The 21,106-nt window shown below is 37.9% G+C and overlaps 1 protein-coding gene across 2 annotated transcripts in view; it reads right to left on the reverse strand.

The window, feature by feature from the left end:
• Window positions 1-5,149: 5,149 nt before the first annotated feature.
• LOC109090991 (nuclear receptor ROR-alpha A) overlaps window positions 5,150-21,106 on the reverse strand; it is a 259,286-nt gene continuing 243,329 nt past the window's right edge. For both annotated transcript variants that reach the window (XM_042715590.1, XM_042715591.1), the window contains 9 exons: window positions 20,152-20,237; window positions 17,735-17,876; window positions 13,797-14,192; window positions 12,902-13,023; window positions 12,425-12,557; window positions 10,039-10,146; window positions 8,179-8,289; window positions 7,942-8,054; window positions 5,150-6,635 (listed from right to left, as the gene is read on the reverse strand). In XM_042715590.1, the coding sequence (XP_042571524.1) occupies window positions 6,471-6,635; window positions 7,942-8,054; window positions 8,179-8,289; window positions 10,039-10,146; window positions 12,425-12,557; window positions 12,902-13,023; window positions 13,797-14,192; window positions 17,735-17,876; window positions 20,152-20,237 (1,376 nt within the window). In that variant the 3' untranslated portion in view covers window positions 5,150-6,470. The remainder of the gene's footprint in view (window positions 6,636-7,941; window positions 8,055-8,178; window positions 8,290-10,038; window positions 10,147-12,424; window positions 12,558-12,901; window positions 13,024-13,796; window positions 14,193-17,734; window positions 17,877-20,151; window positions 20,238-21,106) is intronic.

Genomic DNA, 21,106 nt, shown 5'->3' on the forward strand with positions numbered 1-21,106 from the left:
TTTAAATGTTGTTCTACTTCCATCTCTGAAGGTTTTGTGGAAATTACTTCAACCATATACTACATAAAGAAGTATGACACACATTGAATAAGAGCCCATTACAAGCGGTAATTTTATTATGGGATAACAGCACATAAAGCACATCTAAAATCGATGTGTCCAATGCACTTTTAATAAAGGTAATATTAAAGGTACAGTTTCTAAGTACAATATAACAACATTCATATTAGAATGAAAAGTATTTAAAAGACAACATTAAATTTCTTATTTTTCTTTACAGCGGGTATTTACAAAATGAATCAAAATACTTATTTTCATATTTAAGAATCAGACAAACAGAAGGAGCAAAAAAACACTATTGAGAAGAGACTATCTCCTAAAGAGAGTTCCAAAGAGCTGAATAAAAAGGTACATGATCGACTGTCCCCATTTTAAGATCAGTAGCAAACATGTGACGTAAAAATATGTGACAACCGCAAACTGTTCTCTGCTTTCCCCCCCCCCTGCAGGTAAGCAGAAGCAAAATCCAACCCGTCCTGCCCCAGCCCTTGTGCCCTCCCCTTCAGCTCAACAAGAAATAGAAGTGTAGTATGCATCATTTTACATACACATATGAACACTTAAAATACATTGCATTAGTCATTTTGTTTCATAATCGTTAACTTAAAACCTAATTGGCAGGAAACAACAGGGAGAACACGGAGTGGATTGTCTATTGTCCGCCAGTTTGTCTCTGCAAATATCCAAATGGGGTTTGTGTTCAACATCCAACCAGGGTGCAACTGACTGGATGCAATGTCCCATAACCAACGTGAAGTTGTTCGGAGGAAAAGAAAAAGTAGCATCTGAGAATCTCAGAAAATACAGGACATCACAGAGACAAGAAAATGCTGTTTCCATGGCTATAAACAAACATGAAATGCCTCATTTACATACAAAAAGACGGCCGATGAAAAGAAAAGTCGGTAACACAAGACAGAATTCACCTACGTGTGCAAACACAGTCAGTTGAGTACGTGAAAACAAAACAGACGAATAGAGTTTCTGCATCCTGTACCACTGAGAGGCACTCAGTGTAGTTTGCTATGTATTATTGCAAATAGATTCTGCCTTGCTACAAAGATAAAAACAGGAAGTTTCGCACAAAACTTGGTACAACCATCTTTGTCCTGTACAATTTATAACACTTAACCGTTGTGTGTGTATGTAAGTGTAAGTGAGCAGATTTAGGATAGAAAGAAAAAAAAAAACAATGTTTACAAAGCGCGTTTTAAAAAAAAACAGCAATCAAAAAATAAAAAAAAAATGGAGGGAGCCAAAAAGCGGCAGACAATCCGATACTTTAAAGTGTGTTTAAAGTCCTTCCAGAAATAAAATTAATTAAAAAAATAAGCACTGGATTAGAAACTCCTCCAGCTAGAGTTTCGAAACAATCAAAAAGAAACACAATACTGCTGCTTTTTCCATTTTTTTTTTTTTAAGCATGAACAATCATCTTCGTTGCGAAAAATTCAAAATTGCGACGTTTAATAGAGATTTACTTAGCCGATACTTGCTAATAATCTTAAAAGTGGGAAGGAAACAAGCCATGTCCCAAGACTAGCACACTGATACAGGTACTTGCTGGGTATTCGAAAGAAAATTTACCACTATCATTATCTTTATCGTTATCATTTATTATCATTATTATTATTATTATTTATTAAGTCCTAATATCAATAATGCATCAATACTCAGTGAAATGAGTTGACTAAGAGGGTGGCCTAGTCTATGAATCCATAATTTTTGTTCACAAAAGTAACTTACCTAGCACCACACATCAGTATAACACAAAAATTAATCTCCGCGCACCCTACCGCTAATCGAACTAAGTCTAAAAGAGAGAAGTATACTCAAAACAGAGATATTGTACAGCATGATGTGTCTGATAAAACAGTTAAAATATTTGCACTGAGCAGGTCTTAATAGCAGTATTTTCTTCTTACCTATACAGACAGAAGTTACAAAGTTACTTTTATACATGTGATCGATAGAACATTAAATATTGTGAATTAAAAGCCGAAAGGAGGACAGGGAAACGTAGCTGTACAGTTTACAGGCCATTTGACGTTCGTAGTTCTCCACCCGGGAACAGAACTAGTCAATATACAAATAAAACAAACAAACAAAAAAATGACAATCAGAGAGCGAAAAAAAAACAAAGCGAAAAAAAATTAAACATGATAAATAAGAAAATGTATTAACATGCAAAATGAATCATAATATACCATATATTATTGCTTGACATTTGATTATGGCTAAAGACTTTATTATCTAAACATAGTTTACTTTTAATAACACATCAGCTGTGCTTTTGGAAAGAAAACGCAAGGAAAATGACTGATGTAAATCTTAGTAACACTTCAACCTTCAGCTCGAATGCTGTCGCGAGCATGACACGTTCAATTGCGATTGGACTTGAGGGAAAAAAAAACGGTAAATGTGCCTTTCATTCAAACGTGACTGCATAGGCCTTGTTGCGTTTGCATAACTCTAATCGAAATTAATGTCAAGGTGCAGTGTGTCATGCTTGTACAGCCTCGTCAAGGGATTCAAGCTCAGTGCTACGTAAAACGTTACATCCTGGGGGAAAAAAAAAGTACGTTCTTACATACAATTCATCATCTCACCCTGCTGCATCTAATCTTTTAAAGCCTTGTCTGGGGGTTTGACCTAAAGCAAACATTACAAATAGCACAAACACACACATTTCCGCTTGTACACGCTCTCGCATCCACATTCGGACGTATATTGCTTCTCACATAGATAAACAAAGGAAACCACAGTTGAAAAAGAATTTCGTTAAACAATTTACAAGGGAAAACGTATGGATCTTCCACCGATAAGAGAAACGCAGGACTTTTCTCTTCACACTTCAAAAATACCACAAATCCGGAGGTAAGTACCTTTGCTTGTATTAGAAAAAATAAAGTTCTATCCCATAGCATATTGCTTTAAAAGTCTAATACAAACTACACTGACAAAATACGACATGCAAAAAGTGGTAAAACGTGACTTTACTACAGCTTTTATGGTGTTAGAACTGACTTGAGGATCATTGGACAGGAAACAGCAAAGCTTGTTCATCAAGGGGACTCCACAGCAGTGGTTACCCTGTAGAAACCCGTATTTATCACGCACGACAATTCGCCCGAGCGGACGTCTGAAGGTGGAGCAAATCGTGAAGAGGTATTTGGCACATATACTCAAACAATTATGAGTGACGATTAGAACGAATCCCCATCCAGAAAAAAACAACGCTGGAAATTAGCGTAGCACGCTTGAGGTTGATATCTTGCTTTGTTGGATTTACGGGAATTAGATCTTGGAGCTCACTGGGTGATTTGATAAAGCCAGTGGCCTACTCTCTGTTATTGACTTGACAGCAATCATGCTAGTGAATAACATGGAAGCGAAAATTGCAAAAGATGAAAAATTAGCTTTAAAAAAAATATCTATAGGACCACTGAACAGTCCCATTTGTACTTCAACATCATTATCAGGTTGTTTTGGGTTCAGTTCCATTTCTAGTGAGCTGCCTTCCTGTCTTCTTGTCTACATAGGCAACATCTTCCAAAACAGAACCTTCTAAGTGCATGATTTGGATCAATCTATATAGACAACAACTCTGTATGTAACACAGATAGCTCTCCTTATGTGTAACACATGGCTTGTCTCTGCTTGCAATTGATTCCAATGGAGTTTTATGTTAGCATGTTGCTATGCTAAAAGCATAATAATTCGCCTGTGCATTTTGGGCAAATATGACCTTTTTAAAATAAGATTTAACTATTATTTATCAACTCTTTGCACTATTGAATGAAATATATTCATATCTATGACTCCTACACCATGGTGAAAGAACGTTTTTACAGATTTTGTCACAGTACATTCTGGGATTGCCTTAAAATTTGGCCAAAATGGAGTACTTTTACTTTCCACCTCTTTGAGACACATTTTGTGGCAGAAGCTCAGCTGTCTAGGTAGGCAGCTCACTAGGTTTTGGAATTATCTCATTACCCCTGATCAATTATTATTCAGTATTACTCTCCCTGAGCCTTGTAGTGCACAAACTGCTGATTTACTGGGCAAAGAACTAAATATGAACCTGGATTGTCAATCACAGATTAGATGATGAGCAGGATTTCTTGGGTATGCATAGCACAGACTATTATTTTGTCAATAGTAGTGCACTATATTTCATGAATACGTTATTTTTTTATCTGGACTCAAAAAATACCATCGAGATCAAATTATTGAGCTTTTGATGCAACATAGAGCTGACTAACCTGTTTAAGCTACTGGCTTCAGAATTGAGTTAGACAGACTCTTCCCTGAGGAAAATATTTTGTGTCATGGGGAAAACAAATTACACGAAGCTACCAAGATCTACTCAAAGTTTCTCAAAATGTCAGTTAGCAGGTCGTAGAAGTGATCGGTGAAGTTTTCTTCTGGATTATATTGGGATTTTCTAAACGCCACAACATAGTTTTACTGGAATGTTACAATACAACAATTTTTTTTTCAGAATCAAAAAAGCAGGAAAGACCATTATGGCACATTCAAGAGACGTACAAACACACGCAACACACAACAGTTAGGTATTCCAAAAAAAAAATAGCACTATTCCTACCATTGTCTTGTTCTTTGAAAAAGACAAAATAATAAAAATAAAAACACAGATTCTAATTATTGCATGATTAAGTGCTAAATCATCCTTCGCTCTTTCCCTTTTTCTTTCATAGGCTTCATAAGCACTGTACAATGTTACAAAAATAGAGGATTTCATCCAGACAAGGCTTTGAATATTTCTCTTTTTTCCACTCTTATGTTACTGACGAGCGTTGCTGCTGGGCAAAGACCCTAACAAGATCCAGTTTTAGAAAGATCAGCCATTCTTAAACCAGATCTGACTCTTCCGCACGGTCATGTGGCACACCACCACTAAACCAAACAACAAAACAACGAAAAAAAAAACGATTTCATACAACATCCAACACCCAATGGGATGTTACTCAAGAGCCAAACAACAAGAACTACATGTTTTACCATATTTTCCATTTAAAGGTGTCTGACAATGAGTGTTTGCTACAGACCCCCAACCCCCACCCCAGATCACACGATCAGCCTTTACCCAGCACCAACCTCCGCCACACGCAAATAAATAGACAAACACGCACGCAAACACGCACCCACCCTCAGCAGCGTTAGGGTTTCCAGCACTCGTTCTCCATAACCGTGGTATTTATACATGCAACACATCACTAGGTAAATATACAAGTCTTAAATTAAAGAAAGGTGCAAATAAAAGTGCCTTATCAATTTTTCACAATTAAGAATAGTCTAGCTACTAATATCATACATGTTATTTAAAATAGATTCTATAAACATTTTTTTTCCTGTATAGTTGTACTTATGACCGTATACCCTGTAACACGTTAGAAAACAGGTGGAATGGACCCTTGCATTGCATCGATGTTGGTGGTCGGACTGTTACGTTACGTTAACACCATTCCAGAGAGGGACTTAAAAGCAGATGGCCTTAAATGATATCACTAAGCAACTATGGTAGATGGAGTCTCTGACGGCTAAAAGCAATCGCGACTAGAATTACCAGAATTCTACGTTGTTCCTTCTTTTTTTTTTTTTTTCGAGATTGTCCGTAGAAAGGTGATGTTTTGTGTTGACTCTACATCACACTCCTTCTCCATATCTCTCTTTCTCTCTCACTTCGTATTCTTCTTCATTCGGTGCTGGTTTGACATCTCAAAAAAAGAAAGAAAAAAAAAAACAGTGCACAGGGAGGAAGGAGCTAACCACGTATTTTTCTACGTAGACTTTTTTGGTGCTACAACAATTGCTGGAACAGTTCGGATAATCGACTTTTTGATCGCAACTTTTTATTTTATGCTCTTGGCTTGAAAAGGACTTTTGTGTTGCTCTCCCGGTAAAAAGTTGAAAACGCTGTATTCCAGGCCACTGCTCTCTGGGAATCCATTTTTCCATTTTGGAAACAATTTATGCTGATTGTGACAAATCGCCATGGGACCGTTCTCGAAAATGAATGTGTGGACTCTTCAGGTTCAGCCAGAGAGAGAAAGAGAGCGAGGGAGCGTTCGGGAAAAACAAGTGTCTTCATCTTCTTATCCTCTCCCCTGGGCTCCGAATCCCACCTGTGTCAGTAAAAGGAGGGAACAAACCCCAAAAATAAACCACTGGAGTCAAACCCAGTCTAATACCTCCTCCCCCACGAAAAAAAAAAAAAAAAAAAAAAAAAAAATCACAAAGAAAAAAAGGGGAAAAGTGTGTGTGTGCAGTGTGTCGTCCGTCCAGGTGTATGTATGTGCAGGGCACTGCTAAAGTGTCTCAGATTTATGCTTGACATTCCCCACGGTGTAAATTCCCCCGGGCGGGGTGGGCGCGGGGAAGCGCTACCCGTCAACAGGCATGGACTGCTCAAAGTCTGATCCAAACAACTCCTTGTACAAGGGGGGGAAGTGGGCACGAACAATGTCTGGGTATATTGCTTTGAACGCCGTCAGCTTTTCCGTATGCCGGCTGCACAGGGCTCGCAGCGTGGAGACTTTGCATATCAACTGCAGAAAGAGAGAGAGAGAGAGAGAGAGATTTTAATTTGGTGGAAAAGGCCCTGTGGTTCTGGGTCAAAAGGCAGCCCTCTAATCTGCAGACACAACACAGATGGTCCCAGGTTTTTCGCATGACATTAGCTAATCTTTCAGCTGCCAGATCAAATACAACTTTGTGGATGAAGTCATAGATGAAATTTAAATTGATTCAGTTTACTTTCTTAATAAATATCCCTGGCCCTATAATGCAAGGGTTTTAAACAGGGAGTCTGCAGAGAATTTGAAAGAAAAGAAAGAAAGAAAGAAAGAAAGAAAGAAAGAAAGAAAGAAAGAAAGAAATAACTTTTTTCCTTCCCAAAATGTATTTTCACAACTGTCAAATTTAGCACAATATTATTTAACACACTTAACAATTTGAATATTATGATTATTTCATTTTGCTTTCTAATGACCAGTTGAAAATTATATAATTATCTTTGATTATTGTTAACTAAAACTATGAAAAAAAAATCAGTAATTGAAAAAAAATCATAATATATATATATATATATATATATATATATATATATATATATATATATATATATATATAAAATGATTTTTATTTTCGATTACTGATTTGTAATTATATATAATTATATATATAAAATATAAATAAAAAATATTAAATGAAAAATAAAAATGTTACAGTAAGTAACTGAAATAAGTTCAAGCTGAAGTGTTAAAATTACAAAAAATAAAATTGAATAAAAATAAATTAAATATTAAACTAAATTTAAAAAAAATAAACAATAAAACAAAAAAATGACAAAGGCACAACCAAATTACTAAAACTAAAATTAAAAAGAAAACAGGTAATATAAAAGCCATTTCTAAAAATCAATAAATTATATAATAGTATATAAATAATGTTTGAAGAACACAGATTTAATTATTAATCATTTATTCTATTCACATTAATAGTTTTTACCAGAAAGAAATAAAAACTAATCTGTTCATTTATTTATTCTTTGGATTTATACATCTAATTTTAATGTAATACTGGGCAGAAAAATTATCTGTAAAATTTAAAGTAAATATTTTCTAGATAAATACTTTAATAAATTGCTTTGGTATAATGGCAACATAAAAGCCAATCATTTGATTTAGAAAATATTTAATATTTTTAATATTTTACACATTTATTCAAATAAAACAATATAGAAATTCAGAGGATTACATAAAATAATATAATATATAAGATTATATATATATATATAAGATTATAGACAATACATCTAATGACATCATATCCTGTTCTTTATGTGTTCAGTACCTTTGTCAGTATTCCGTCCTCTCTATGGTTCTTCTGTAGAACATGTTGGAGGGCCAGCTGGATCTTCTGCTGGAGTTTCTCCACCTTTACCTTCTCCTGGAGCCAGGATCGATCTAAAAACACACAGGGATGTTATCTTTTCACAATCTGAGCTGTCCCAACACCATTTCTCCTTTAGTCACAAATAGTTTTGAAGGTAAACAAGGGATTGTGGGTAATTTATGGATACGGGCTCACCTGCAGACATCAACACGAAGGCGGAGAACAGGGCGATCTCGTCTTCAGAGAGGTGCATAGAACACAAGTTTTTCCCAAACTCGAAGACAGAGCTGATCAAGTCGTCGCAACCTGTCACCGTGGAGACAGAGAGAAAGAAAAAGTCAGTAAAAATAAAAATGAGTCACAGGCGAGTGAGACGGAGCAGTAGACAGCGTTGGGTACTCACTTGATCGTTTAGCATGAGATGTCGGGGTGGCACAGAGGTAAAAACAATACAATCCTTCAGCATTACAGAATGATTTTTCCCGCCACATTTTTTCCCTCTCCAGGCTAATCACGCTTTGGCGAATGAGAGGTGTTACGTAACCATGACTGGGGTCACTAACAACACCGAATAAAACCCATCACAAACACTAAACACTGGGAGATAGTCTACAGCAGCAGTTCTCAAACTTTCCAATCAATCATAGCTTGAAAACTTGAAAAACTGTGATTTTGTTGGTCTTAGATGCACAAATCTATATTAGACTTGTAAATAAATCAGATACTAGAAATTAAGCATTAAAAATGGCTAATAATTTAAATAAAATATTCAAAGTTGTGTTGAATACCACCTGTTCACACATTTCCATATCACTGTTTGTGGAAGAATCACACTAAAGCTAAAACACACAAACACCACAGTGGTAATATAGAAAGGATTGCACTGCATTTACATGAATTAATATGCACATGCTGCATTATGTTTCAAACGCATAAATAATAAATATAGTTTAGAGGATTTTCCTGTTCAGAATCATATCTCGCCTTTTATATCGATTGCAGCTTGAAAACATTGTTGAACACAGCGCCTATTAAGTAATAATGTGAGTTTTAGATGCACAAATCTATATCAAACTCATAAATAAATCAGATTTTGGAAATTAAACATTGAAAAATGCTAAATAATTGAAATGAAATGTCCAGAGTGTGTTGAGTACCACCTGGGGGCACTACACCACAGTTTCAGTTTTCATACCAGTTTCAGAGCTACTGATTTAAGCTTGGCGAACCCATGCAGGCTGGTTAAATGTACCTCATATGAGACAGGAATAAGATATAAGGCTGAGGACGTCCATGTGAGATATGACTGAATGTTGTCTTGGAGGCTGTGAGGCATATTTGTGTTTGTTTTGGCATGTGGACAGCTTCCAGCCCCAAAAGGTTTCCAATGTGAGTGCATAATGACAGAGAAGAGATTTCACTAATGTCACGGCATTCAAACATAAATGCTATTTGCTTACTCTAGAAAAATTCTACGCCCAGGCTACGGCTGCATGGATGGCGGATTTGATAAAACACTCCTGGTAGACACTCAATCTTGCTTATGCAGTTCCAGACGCCCACCATACGCAGCAGCTACCACAATCCTGAGCAGCATCCTCAGCGAGGAAAGTTTAACTCCAGGTGTGGTGGATTTGAGAAGCTGGTGCTGACCTGATGGGCTTTATTTGCTTGCGTACACACAGCGTCCAAAATTAACACTCAAGGGCCAAATGCGAGTAAAATTGCAATTTTGTATAATTTAAAAAAATTCATTTCTTTCATTCATATTAACTCTTTGTATTTACAATATTTATTTAAATGTTAATTAGTTAAGTGTATAATTAATTATATAGAAATAATTATTATCATGCTTTTTAAATAACATAGTTTTATTTGATATTATATATTTATTTTATTTATTCCTGCCTGCCTGGATTTGAATGCTGTTGCCATGTGTGAAATGAAGCCTTAGTTGACCGTTCGAACCAAAAATAAGCAAAACACTCACATATAATATTCCAAACACAGATTTTCCACTTCACATACTAAATCCAATCAGGTTTCGTAACTCACCTAATGACTTAAAAACATCAGGCCCCGCATACTTTCCGTCAAAATAGACTGTGTTGTTCTGAGGGTCGAAGGCACGGCACATTCTGACGAACACCACCTCCAAAGAGCCTACGCACAGGTGAAAGAGAAACAAAATGTGATTTTATATAATCAAAAAAGGGGGTGCTGAAAAATATATGTAGGGAAATGCTTCTATCTGCATTTTTCACAGTTTATACATGTTGCATTCTCAGCACTGCCACAAGGGGTGCAATAGCGAGAATTAGTGTAAACTGTCTTCTTCTTCTATAAGTTTGCTCATTCAGGTTGATTACTGTGATTAAATGAGAATCTTGTTTTCGCGTATTTGCCTGAAGGATGTTTCTGGCCATAAGCTGTTTTTATATCATAATGAGACACAATACACAACAGAAATATGTGAAGGCAAATGCCTTTTTTCCCCCCAAAGTTTTTACATGTTGCATTCTCAGCATTGGCACAAGAGGTGATATAATAAGAATGAGCGGAAATACTCTACTTCTACAATTCGTTCTCATTTAGGTCGTTTGTTCAAAGTACTGTAATGGTGGAGAAACAAGAGAATCTTGCTCAGTAAGTTAGCTGAAATTACCTTAAAAACTTATTTTAACTATAAGCTGTCGACATTTATAGTTAGCTATCTGAATGACAACACATGGTTTAATCGTACAGACATTCGATGCTAGGTTTGTCATGTAAGGTTAGTATTTTCATACTTGCTAGAAGAATGTTTCTGGCCATAAGCAGTGTGTTTATATCATAACAAGATTAGCTAAAAACTACGGAGCAAGAAATGACATGCAAGAAAAATTAAATAAATTGTGTGCACGATTTACTAATTCGTTCCCTCAATGTACTAAAACGTGCACACGATTACTATTGCATTCCCTCGATTTGCTAAATCGTGCGCACAATTTATAAATCAAGTGAACGAAATAGTAAATCGTGGGAACACAATAGTAATCATGTGCACGTTTTAGTACACTGAGGGAACGAATTAGTAAATCGTGCGCACAATTTAGCCTACTATTTTTTCCTGCATGCCATGTGCGGGGCTCCGTAAAAAAAACAGAAATATGTGAAGGCAAATGCTGGTAACTGCATTTTTCAGTTTATACATGTTGCATTCTCAGCCCTGCCACAAGGGGTGCTATAGTGAGAATAAGCATATGGTTAGTATTTGCATACTTGCTTAAAGTACGTTTCTGGCCATAAGCAGTGTGTTCATATCATAACAAAGAGTAGTATCATAAAACAGCTTTATTAAGTCACCAATCATCTGATGTTTTTGAGCAGTGCTCTGTGTGTGTGTGTGTCTCAGGTGGAATGTGTTGCTGTTATTGTTGTGAGTGGGAGCAGTAATTCTACAGCGGAGTGCTTTGGTGAGCACAGGCTTAGAGGATAAAAGCCACGTAATAGAAGCCATTACGGAGCTTTAGAAAGATGGCGGTGGTTTAAAATGTCATGTCAGGAGAGAGCGCTCACTCAGTATTTTGTTAATAATTTTGGCCGGGCCTGGAACAAACAGAAACACTGAAAGCTGTTGGGATCATGACAGGGATGGGGTGTGAGTGTGATGGAGCACTTTGGTCCATTATTTTGTGAGGAGATAGTGTGCAGTGGTGGATATCATCTCAATAGTGCCTTATTTTTCAAAGAGCTGACAGATTGTCCCGATACAGTTTTTCTGTATACACAAGAGATACTCAGCTGAAGCACTGCACCTCCTGCTGTGTGACATGCGGCTGTGTTAGGAATGGAATACTTGCATATCGCTTACTGTGCAGTATACTATTTTAAGCATTATGTAAAAAAAAGCATGGAGTATGCAATAATAAATATACTAAGAGTAGTATTCTGAAATGTTGAAATGTTAAAATGCCTTAATATTTTTTCAGAAAAATCAAGAAAAATGTTTCCTTCAGTTCATTCATCACACCAAAAAAGGGAGATCAAGCTGAACGCATTGAATTGTGGGACAGTATTCCACATAGCATGCTCTAGTCATATTCTATGGAAGCCCGTTTCCGTCATGGAATTTAAAAAATAAAAAGGTATTTGAATCTTTTTATCTCACAATTCAGGCTTTGTTTCTCACAATTCTGAGTTTATCTCTCACATATCTCAGCGTTGTGAGGGAAAAAAAAAATGTCAGAATTGTGCGATCAAAAGCCACAATTATCTTTTTTATTTTTTAATCCCTTCCATGGTATACTGCAAATTTTGGCAAATGCATACTGTGCACATTATACTGCTAACAGAATACTATTCTAATGTAGCCACAGGCAATGCAGCAAGAAATTATTGGTGTTTACACCCTGTAAACTAAGCCGGGATCAAATGATGGTGATGTGAACACACACTTTACCTGCTTTGAGAAGCACTATCTGATCATTCTGACAGAGCTCCATGAAGCCATCGATGCGCTTGGCAAACTCCACCACATACTGAATGGCCTCTGTGATTTTAATGGCACACAACTGCCACATGACTTCTCTGGGCTGAAGGAAAACAAAAGACACAACTAGTTTCAACAAGCAGCCATATTTTTTACTATTTTTTTTCCCTAAAGCACACTTAGGATTTAATACTGTACATTTAACACATTCTAAAACATTTATGATTGGCTAACATCCACAAACTGGCATATTTTAAGAAAACACAGTACTCTAAAGTAGCCACTTAAATGGCTGTTCATCTTATTAATGCAACCAGTCAGAACATTTTCGATCCCAAAAACATCACCTCATCAGTGGCCCTGCAAGTTAAGACATTAAATTTCAAACATCCCTGCCCAAAGCTTCTGAACAACCATATGTGGCTCATCAAGAACATGTGTGTTTACCTTGCTCTGGTAGCTCTCCACCTCCTCCTGAAGGAACGCCTGCCAGGTCATCTGCTGAAGTTCTTCTCTCAGGTACTGACACGTCTCCATGTGGGACTTGGAAATGTTCTGGGCCAGATGTTCTGAAACACAATGCAACATACCTTCAAAAAACCTCTGTTGTGCCTGACTGCACTTAAAGTACAGAAATATTAAGCTGTAAATAAATATTTTAAATTTTGTGTTTTTCAAATATTTGTGTGTGTGTGTGTGTGTGTGTGTGTATATATTTATATATATACATGTGGTACGAGATGCCATTTGTTTCCCATTAGTGTTATAAAAAGGTTCTTCCTACTGGCGGATTCATTTATGCTTACAGAAATGCTGAGGGAAAAGATCTTTCAAAAGATGCAGTGTTTTATTTGCTTCTCCAATCAAAGAACTACACTGTAGCGGTTTGTGATTTAAAGTCGATTTAGAAGCTTGTTGACCGTCTGTGTTTCTGTACAAGAGGAAAATAGGGAAGTACTTCAAGTATAAAAGCGAGGAGTGCGTGTAAATTCATGGCAACAAATGTCATATTTGCTTTCAGCAAGAACGAGCAAATGGAAATGAGATGAAAAAAAAAAAAAAACTGTATAAAAATTCAATCATGTTGAAAACACATCTGTTAAAAGGAGTCCCAGAGCAGGAGGGGAAGCTAAAAAAAATTATTTCCCTTGGCGCATGCCCTGCTGGATCCTGATTGGCCCTAATTAATGGAAACTAATTAGAAAAAAAGAGGTTCTGTTAATGAGTCTTTGAGATGAGTCTCCAACCTAATGCTATTTTAAGACACCTTTAGCGACGTTTGCCCCATGGTTGGGTTCTTCCCCCTAGTACCATCCCCTACCCATCCAGAATTATCACTTACCCAACTCGGCCATGGAAATGGTGGGGGATGTCTCCCCATTTGTGAAGGAACAGTAGGGGAAGAAGCCCGAGCCTGGAGTGAAGTCGCAGATGGGTTCTGGCTTGATGCCGTTGATGTCCAGGCCGGACTGGTCGGGAGAGGGTTGGATGTCCAGGTAAAAGCTGCTGACGCCCGAGTCGGGCTTGGTGCCATCGGGCGTGTGTCCGTTCATGTAGCTGCTCAGATCATCGTGGAGCTCGGTCAGGCCATTGGTGGAGAGGCCGTAGGTTGGGGTAAGGGGCTCTGCCTCACCGGGCTGCTGCTGGTGGTCCCGCTGTTGCTGCTGGAGCCGGTGTTTCTGCACTTCCGCATAGAGGCTGTCCCGCTGTTTCTTAGACATCCGGCCAAACTTCACCGCTGTAAGGAGCAAAAACTTCCATAAATATAATCAAATGCATTCAGAAAAAGACTCCACCACAAAATGAAAATTTTGTCATTGATTACTTACCCCATGTTGTTCCAAACCAGTAAAAGCTCCGTTCGTCTTTGGAACACAATTTAAGATATTTTGGATGAAAACCGGCAGGCTTGAGACTTTCCCCATAGACTGCCAAATAAATAACAGTGTCAAGATCCAGAAAAGTATGAAAAGCATCATCAGAATAGTTCATCTGCCATCAGTGATTCAACCGTAATGTTATGAAGTGACGAGAATCCTTTTTGTACACGAAGAAAACAAAAAAATAACGACTTTATTCAACAACCACAGGTAGCGTAACACGTCAAATGTGTCAGCCGCGCGGTGCTGATGCACTGTTTTCATTCAAACCAAAGCGTAAATACACGTAAAAAACATATCCTTGTGGCGCGGCTGACACAGAAGAGCGTACGCCACAAGCGTACTGCTCAGATTTGCCAAAATGGCGCTATGCTGATTTGGAGAGACACAGAGGAGAGGAATTGTTGAATAAAGTCCTTATTTTTGTTTTCTTCGTGTACAAAAAGTATTCTCGTCGCTTCATAACGTTTCGGTTGATTCAATGATGGCAGATGGAGTATTCTGATGATGCTTTTCATACTTTCCTGGACCTTGACACTGTTATTTATTTGGCAGTCTATGGGACAGTATAAAACCTCCCGATTTTCATCCAAAATATCTTAAATTGTGTTCTGAAGACGAACTAAGCTTTTATGGGTTTGGAATGACAAGGGGGTAAGTGATTAATGACAAAATTTTCATTTTGCGATGGAGTATCCCTTTAAGTGTCTTTGGGACAACGGTGGTGGCACATAGCTCACTGTTTATGTTGATCAAACCAGCAAACTTTTGGTTACCAACCACCACACCAAAACAGCACAAGATGACTTCACTCCATAGCCATTGTTACTGAAGAAGCAACAAAAGTCACAAAAGACTCTGGCCTTTGAAGGGAAGCTAGTATAGCTACATGAAGAGTACAACTATCTCCCGGGAGCAGGTTTTAATGTCTCTCAAAGGGTATTAGCGATGTATTGAGTCAAAAAAAAAGTTCCACTTGGTAATAGGATTAGCTTTCTCCTGCTCTCTACTTGCCAAAATGATCCAAGAACAGAAGACCTGACTAGCATGAATCGTCAATTTACAAGCACTCACAAAAAGGAACGGCCTTCACTCGCAATACCTGGAGGAAGTGGCAGAGTCTGTTTAGCTTAGAAAGAAAGAGCTGCTACAGATTCAGCCTGTCTTTGAACTGGAGGAGTGTTAGAAGAACAGGAAGCTGGGGATGACATACAGTGCGGATCAGATATAAGTGGAGATCAAGTGTTCATAAAAAGGAAAGGCGCCTGGCAGAGGACAAGCTGATCTACTGATGGATGGAAAAAGAGATAAATGTACTGGAGAGTTTAACGGAAAATGAAGGGGATCAAGGGGCTTTGACTGTTGGAGACGAAAGGAGACCAGAGCAGAGAGGGCAAGACATAACGAAAGAGGAGGACAGGAGAAGAGACAACATGTGAGGAGAGAAGAAAAATAAAAGGCATAAAGAATGGGAAGGAGACGAGTGAAGATCAGAAGAGTGGAAATGAGATGATGAAGGCGGGAGGAGACAATATGAAAAGAGTTGCAATATGAAAAGAGGAGATGGGAGAAAAACTAGAGGACGTGTGAGACCTGAGAGGAGACAAGATGAGACATGAGGAGACAAGACAAGATGTGAGGAGAGCTTCGGATAGTAAAAGAGATGAGATAAAATATGGCAAGGAGAAGAGACAACACAGCAGAACTGGAGAAAGTTGAGACATGAGATGAGGAGATCAAATAAGACCAGGCCTGACTTGTGAAGAGGAGACAAGATGAGATTTGAAGACAGAGGAGGAGACGAAAGGTGAGAAGAGGAGAAAATTAAATTTGAAAAGAGGCCAGAAGTGGAACAAGAAGAAACAAAAGATAGGAGACAACTAAGAAGAGGAAAAACAGGAACAAAGTGAGAGGTAAGGAGTCAAAGTGAGATCTGAAAAAAGAAGTGGAGATGAGACAAGAAAATAAATGAGAGGAGACCAAATGAGATTTGAAGAAAGAAGTGGAGAAATTAGAAGAAATGAGACAATGAAAAATAAGATTTGATGAGTGGGAAGAGTTGGAAATGAGAAATCAGATTAAACAGGAGGAGCCTAAATAATGTTTGAAAAAAGATAAGAAAATTAGAGGTGAAGAAACAAAAAGAGACATGCAGGGCAGAGACAAGACATGAGGAGATGAGTGAGGTTTTTAGAAGAGGCACAGGATCAACGCTGAATATGAGGCATATGAATGACTCAGAGTAGAGGCCTAACGTCGTCTCAGACGTGTGTGTGTCTGGGTAGCTCTGCGTCTCTGTGCCCGTGAAGGCAGATGGGGACTCGTGAGCTTCAGTCAGAGTGAAGTCAGAAGTCACCTTGCCTGTCCTGGTTGTGTGTGAGACAGCAGCCCGGTAGACTCGGAAGACCTGGCCTGATTTCATCCTCCTGTCACGGGCCGTAGTCACACAGCCCAGCCGGAGGCCCAGTAGGGGGCCTCCACACACACACACACACGAACATACCATCACCTGTGCTCCCGTTAATGCTGCTCACCTGCACTGGCTTTAATGAGCCTGTTTTAATGATGCTCATTTAATAAAAGCTACTTGCTGTCATATTCTCCACCCTGAGTGAGCATGCCCCGCAGTCCAGAACCACAACTGCCTCTTAAATTCAACTTGTCACAAGTTTGGTGAAAAATTTACGAGTAATGGGTGCCGACTACAGAACAGGTACTCTAACTTATATGACATGGCAAGACTGGGGACAAAGGTAAGTAGTGAATAAAAGTAGAAAAAGACTAAACATATCTATGCATATATATATCGATGTTATAATAATAATAAAATAAATATAAAATAATTTATTTATTCACAGATACATCCTGTGATGCCTGTATGTCCAACTTTTGGACAATGTTGGTTGGCAAATTTTCCGTGATATAACCCCCTTTTACACTACTCTAGGGGAAGTCGTGGCCTAGTGGTTAGAGAGTTTGATTCCTAATCCTAAGGTTGTGGGTTTGAGTCTTGGGCTGGCAATACCACGACTAAGGTGCCCTTGAGCAAGGCACCGAACCCCCAACTGCTCCCCGGGCGCCGCAGCATAAATGGCTGCCCACTGCTCTGGATGTGTGTTCACGGTGTGTGTATGTGTTCACTGCTGTGTGTGCACTTTGGATGGGTTAAATGCAAAGCATGAATTCTGAGTATGGGTCACCATACTTGGCTGTATGTAACATCACTTCACTTACTTACTTACTCATTGCACTCAAGGTTTTCTTTAACCTTAGCTGGAAAAACACTCGCTGTCAGGTTGCATGTTCACTTTACAGGCTGATCTATTTGGTATTTTGCATTTCTGTATCTGTGGAGACTCTATTCTTCCTCTGGTGCCTGCTGTACTGGACACAGGCTTACCGTCACGTGACATGCCCACGGCCAGACACTTCTGCAGCCTGCAGTGCTGGCAGCGGTTCCGGCTGGTGCGGTCAATCAGGCAGTTCTTCTGACGCGGGCATGAGTACGCCGCATTGCTCTGCTGACTCCTTCTGAAGAAACCCTACAGGTCCAAGAGACAGACAGAAAGAAGATTAGTTAACCCATTCACAACTCAACCATAAGGATGTGTTATTTTTTTGCTGGCCCAGTAAAGCCACTGGTAAAACAAATTCACTAGCCCAACCACCAAAAATATACATTTTATTTTTAGAAATGTATTTTTAAACGTGGAAAAAATAATTACAGTTAATTGTAATAATAATAATAATTATTATTATATTTATATAACAATTATTATCTGATAAATTGCATATTTATTGCATATCATTTATATTAAAATATTTATAAATAATATTTTAAATATATATACATATACATTCTAACTTTTGCCTCCAAGTAATCACAGGTTTTTCTTGCAATTTTGAACCAAGCCTCATTTATGTTAGCCATGTATTTATGTTAGAAAATCAACCAAACATTTTTTCTTTTAAATGAGCATTTGCATCAGGCTCCTATATTTAGGTTCAGTTATTTCACTTTAATGACAAAAAAAAAGATTATTAGTCTGTTACTAAATACTTTGTTTTCGAAAAATGTCCTATTATTTTCATAAGAGCCTGATTAAAAAATAAAAATAATTTCAAAAGACAGACAAAAGAGAAAAATCTCAGACAGAATTTTCTCAGACAGAGGTTTTTGCATCTAGAGTCTTCAATTATAGTTTTTATAACAAATATATATATTTTTAAATTTATCATATATATATATATATTTATAAATAAATACAAAATATTATATAAATTTATATATAAATATAAATAAATTTTATTTATATATATATATATACACAAATTAGTTTAAGTTCTTCTATTAATTTAATGTAATTTTATTTACTTCATATTTAACAAAAAGGAAATATGAAATGTCTCCTTGGGAACTAACTGAATTAAAATAAGTTTTTTATATATATTTCAGTTAACATTCATTTCAAGTTAACATTCATTTTTTAGTAACGCTGATGAATTGACCTCAAATGGATGGACATGTTTCTATACCTTACAAACGCAGATTTCACATGAAGTTCTCAAAAGAACAACATGTCTGTGGCAAACTCTGAACAGATGGTGGCAACTCTACAAACGCTTGTCTCGATCATACAGACGTGTTCATCTTTAGTCGAGATACATCTGAACAGCACATATTTCACTGAGGTAACTATAAAAAGCAGTTTGGAACGAGTATTTTTCCTCATTAAGGACTGGCACGGTGAGTTACGAGACGGGCGAGAAAGGTAGTAAATAATGGCGAGTTTGTGCAAGGTTATTAATGTTGAATAACAGAGCCTGAACCCGGTGGGTGCCGCGAGGGGGGAATGAGCAGGCGCCCACGTTGAGTTGATTTCTCATCCCTTTGACTTAATGAATTGATTCCAGCTCATCATTAACACACCCCACTCCACAGCTCCATACACATATGTCTTAATTAGTTGCTCATTGGCTGTTTAATTACTAGAAAACAGCTGACAGCTGCCAAGTTGCTTTCTAATGGCAGCCATTATGAAAGCGGGGTAGGACTGCCGGTGACAAGCAGCGCTCCTTAATAATGCTATGATTTATGGGCCAGAGCAGTGTGCTCGCACATATCATTAAATGTCTCTGTGCCTCGAGTAATTAGTAACCATTAAAGATACATTTCAGCAGTTTATTCTTCAGGGTTGCGTGTTTCTGCCGCCGAGTGAGTGACGGAGGGAGATGCTGAGCAGAGAGTCTTTTTATTGTGCAGGAAAAAAACAAAAAAAACACGCCGTTCAGGAACCGCGTCCCCACGTTCGTTTCTGCCGAGCCTGCTTGCGGAATGCTAACGAGTCACTCCGGTGACAGGCAGCAAACAGGAATACACAATAAGCACAAAATTCCTCTTTGCTGAGTGGATGGCGTGTTTGAAAAATGCACGAAAAGGAGCTTTGGTGGGAACGAAGTTGGGGAGGACGTGGTTGCAAAACTGCTAACGACGTGCTGTGATCCAAAAGCGCTCCCTTTTTTGACTGTTTTATTAAAAAAGTGCAGCAGAAGGTAAAGAAAGACAAGACACAGGGATTATATTGTTGTTGTATTGTAATTGTGACGATTTTAGCAACATTTCAGCCTGACTATGTGAGTTAACACTCTGGAGTGTGAATCCTGTAAGTCCTGTAAGCACAGTAATACATTTTTCTTGCTTAGAAAGACAATAATCCGAAAGAAACTTCTCTGTTATTTTCCAGAATGTCTCATTTGTTGGCTTTTCTCGCTTTTTCTTTACCACACACGCGATGACAGGGTTGTTTAGCTTCTTACCTTGCAGCCCTCACACGTTATCACGCCATAATGGATGCCTGATGATTTGTCTCCACAGATCTTGCAGGGAATTATTTCGATTTGAGCTGCGGAGAAAGAAAAGAGAGAAGATACTGTCAGGATTTTTCACTCTCGCCAGTCACAGCACAACACCTCCTCCACGGCTGCATGTTACGACATGAAACAGCGCCGAGCTTCAAACGCATCACGTCCCTGCCACCCTCGGCAGTGGCGTGTTTGGAGGAGGCCATCCTGACTTTAAACAGAAAACCCTCAAAAAGCATAGCAAACGTAATGTCAGCCCGTGATTTAGAAACATGCAATCACAATAAAGTGCCACTGTTCCCCGCAGAGCCTTTGTGCAGTGATATCAGGAGAAGCCCAACCTTTCCACCACTGGAATATCGGTTCAAAGCTGCTTGTTCAACTTAAAAATCGCTAAAAATAAGTGGATTATTTTGTCACCATGAGATACAGTCCAAGAGGCCTAGCACTGACACAAAGAGAAGATGATAATAAGAAGGCTTGAGTGTTTGTAGAGGAAAAACACAACTACATCTCTTTCAAGTTTAGAGTGAAGAAAGGATTTTTTACTACATTTAAAAGGATATTTACCCCCAAAATAAACATTTTGTTATTATTTACTCTCCCTCATCACCTCGTCATTGGAAACCCATGTGACTTTCATTTTTTTTTTTTTTTGTGGAACACAAAAGCAGATGTTTAGCAGAATGTTCACGCTGCTCTTTTCCATTTTACCATTTTACAAGTTTACATTTATGTATATAGCATATGCTTTCATCCAAATCAACTTAACATAAGTTATTTACTTGGTAGTTATGATTGGTTTTGAGACACAATAACCAATAACATTTGCCATTATTGATGCCGACCCTAGCGTGACATGATTTGATACACCATATCTGAAATATACATGAATGTTAATGAGATTCAA

The sequence above is a fragment of the Cyprinus carpio genome, chromosome A25 (assembly GCF_018340385.1).
Source record: "Cyprinus carpio isolate SPL01 chromosome A25, ASM1834038v1, whole genome shotgun sequence".
In the NCBI taxonomy this organism is placed as follows: domain Eukaryota; kingdom Metazoa; phylum Chordata; class Actinopteri; order Cypriniformes; family Cyprinidae; genus Cyprinus; species Cyprinus carpio.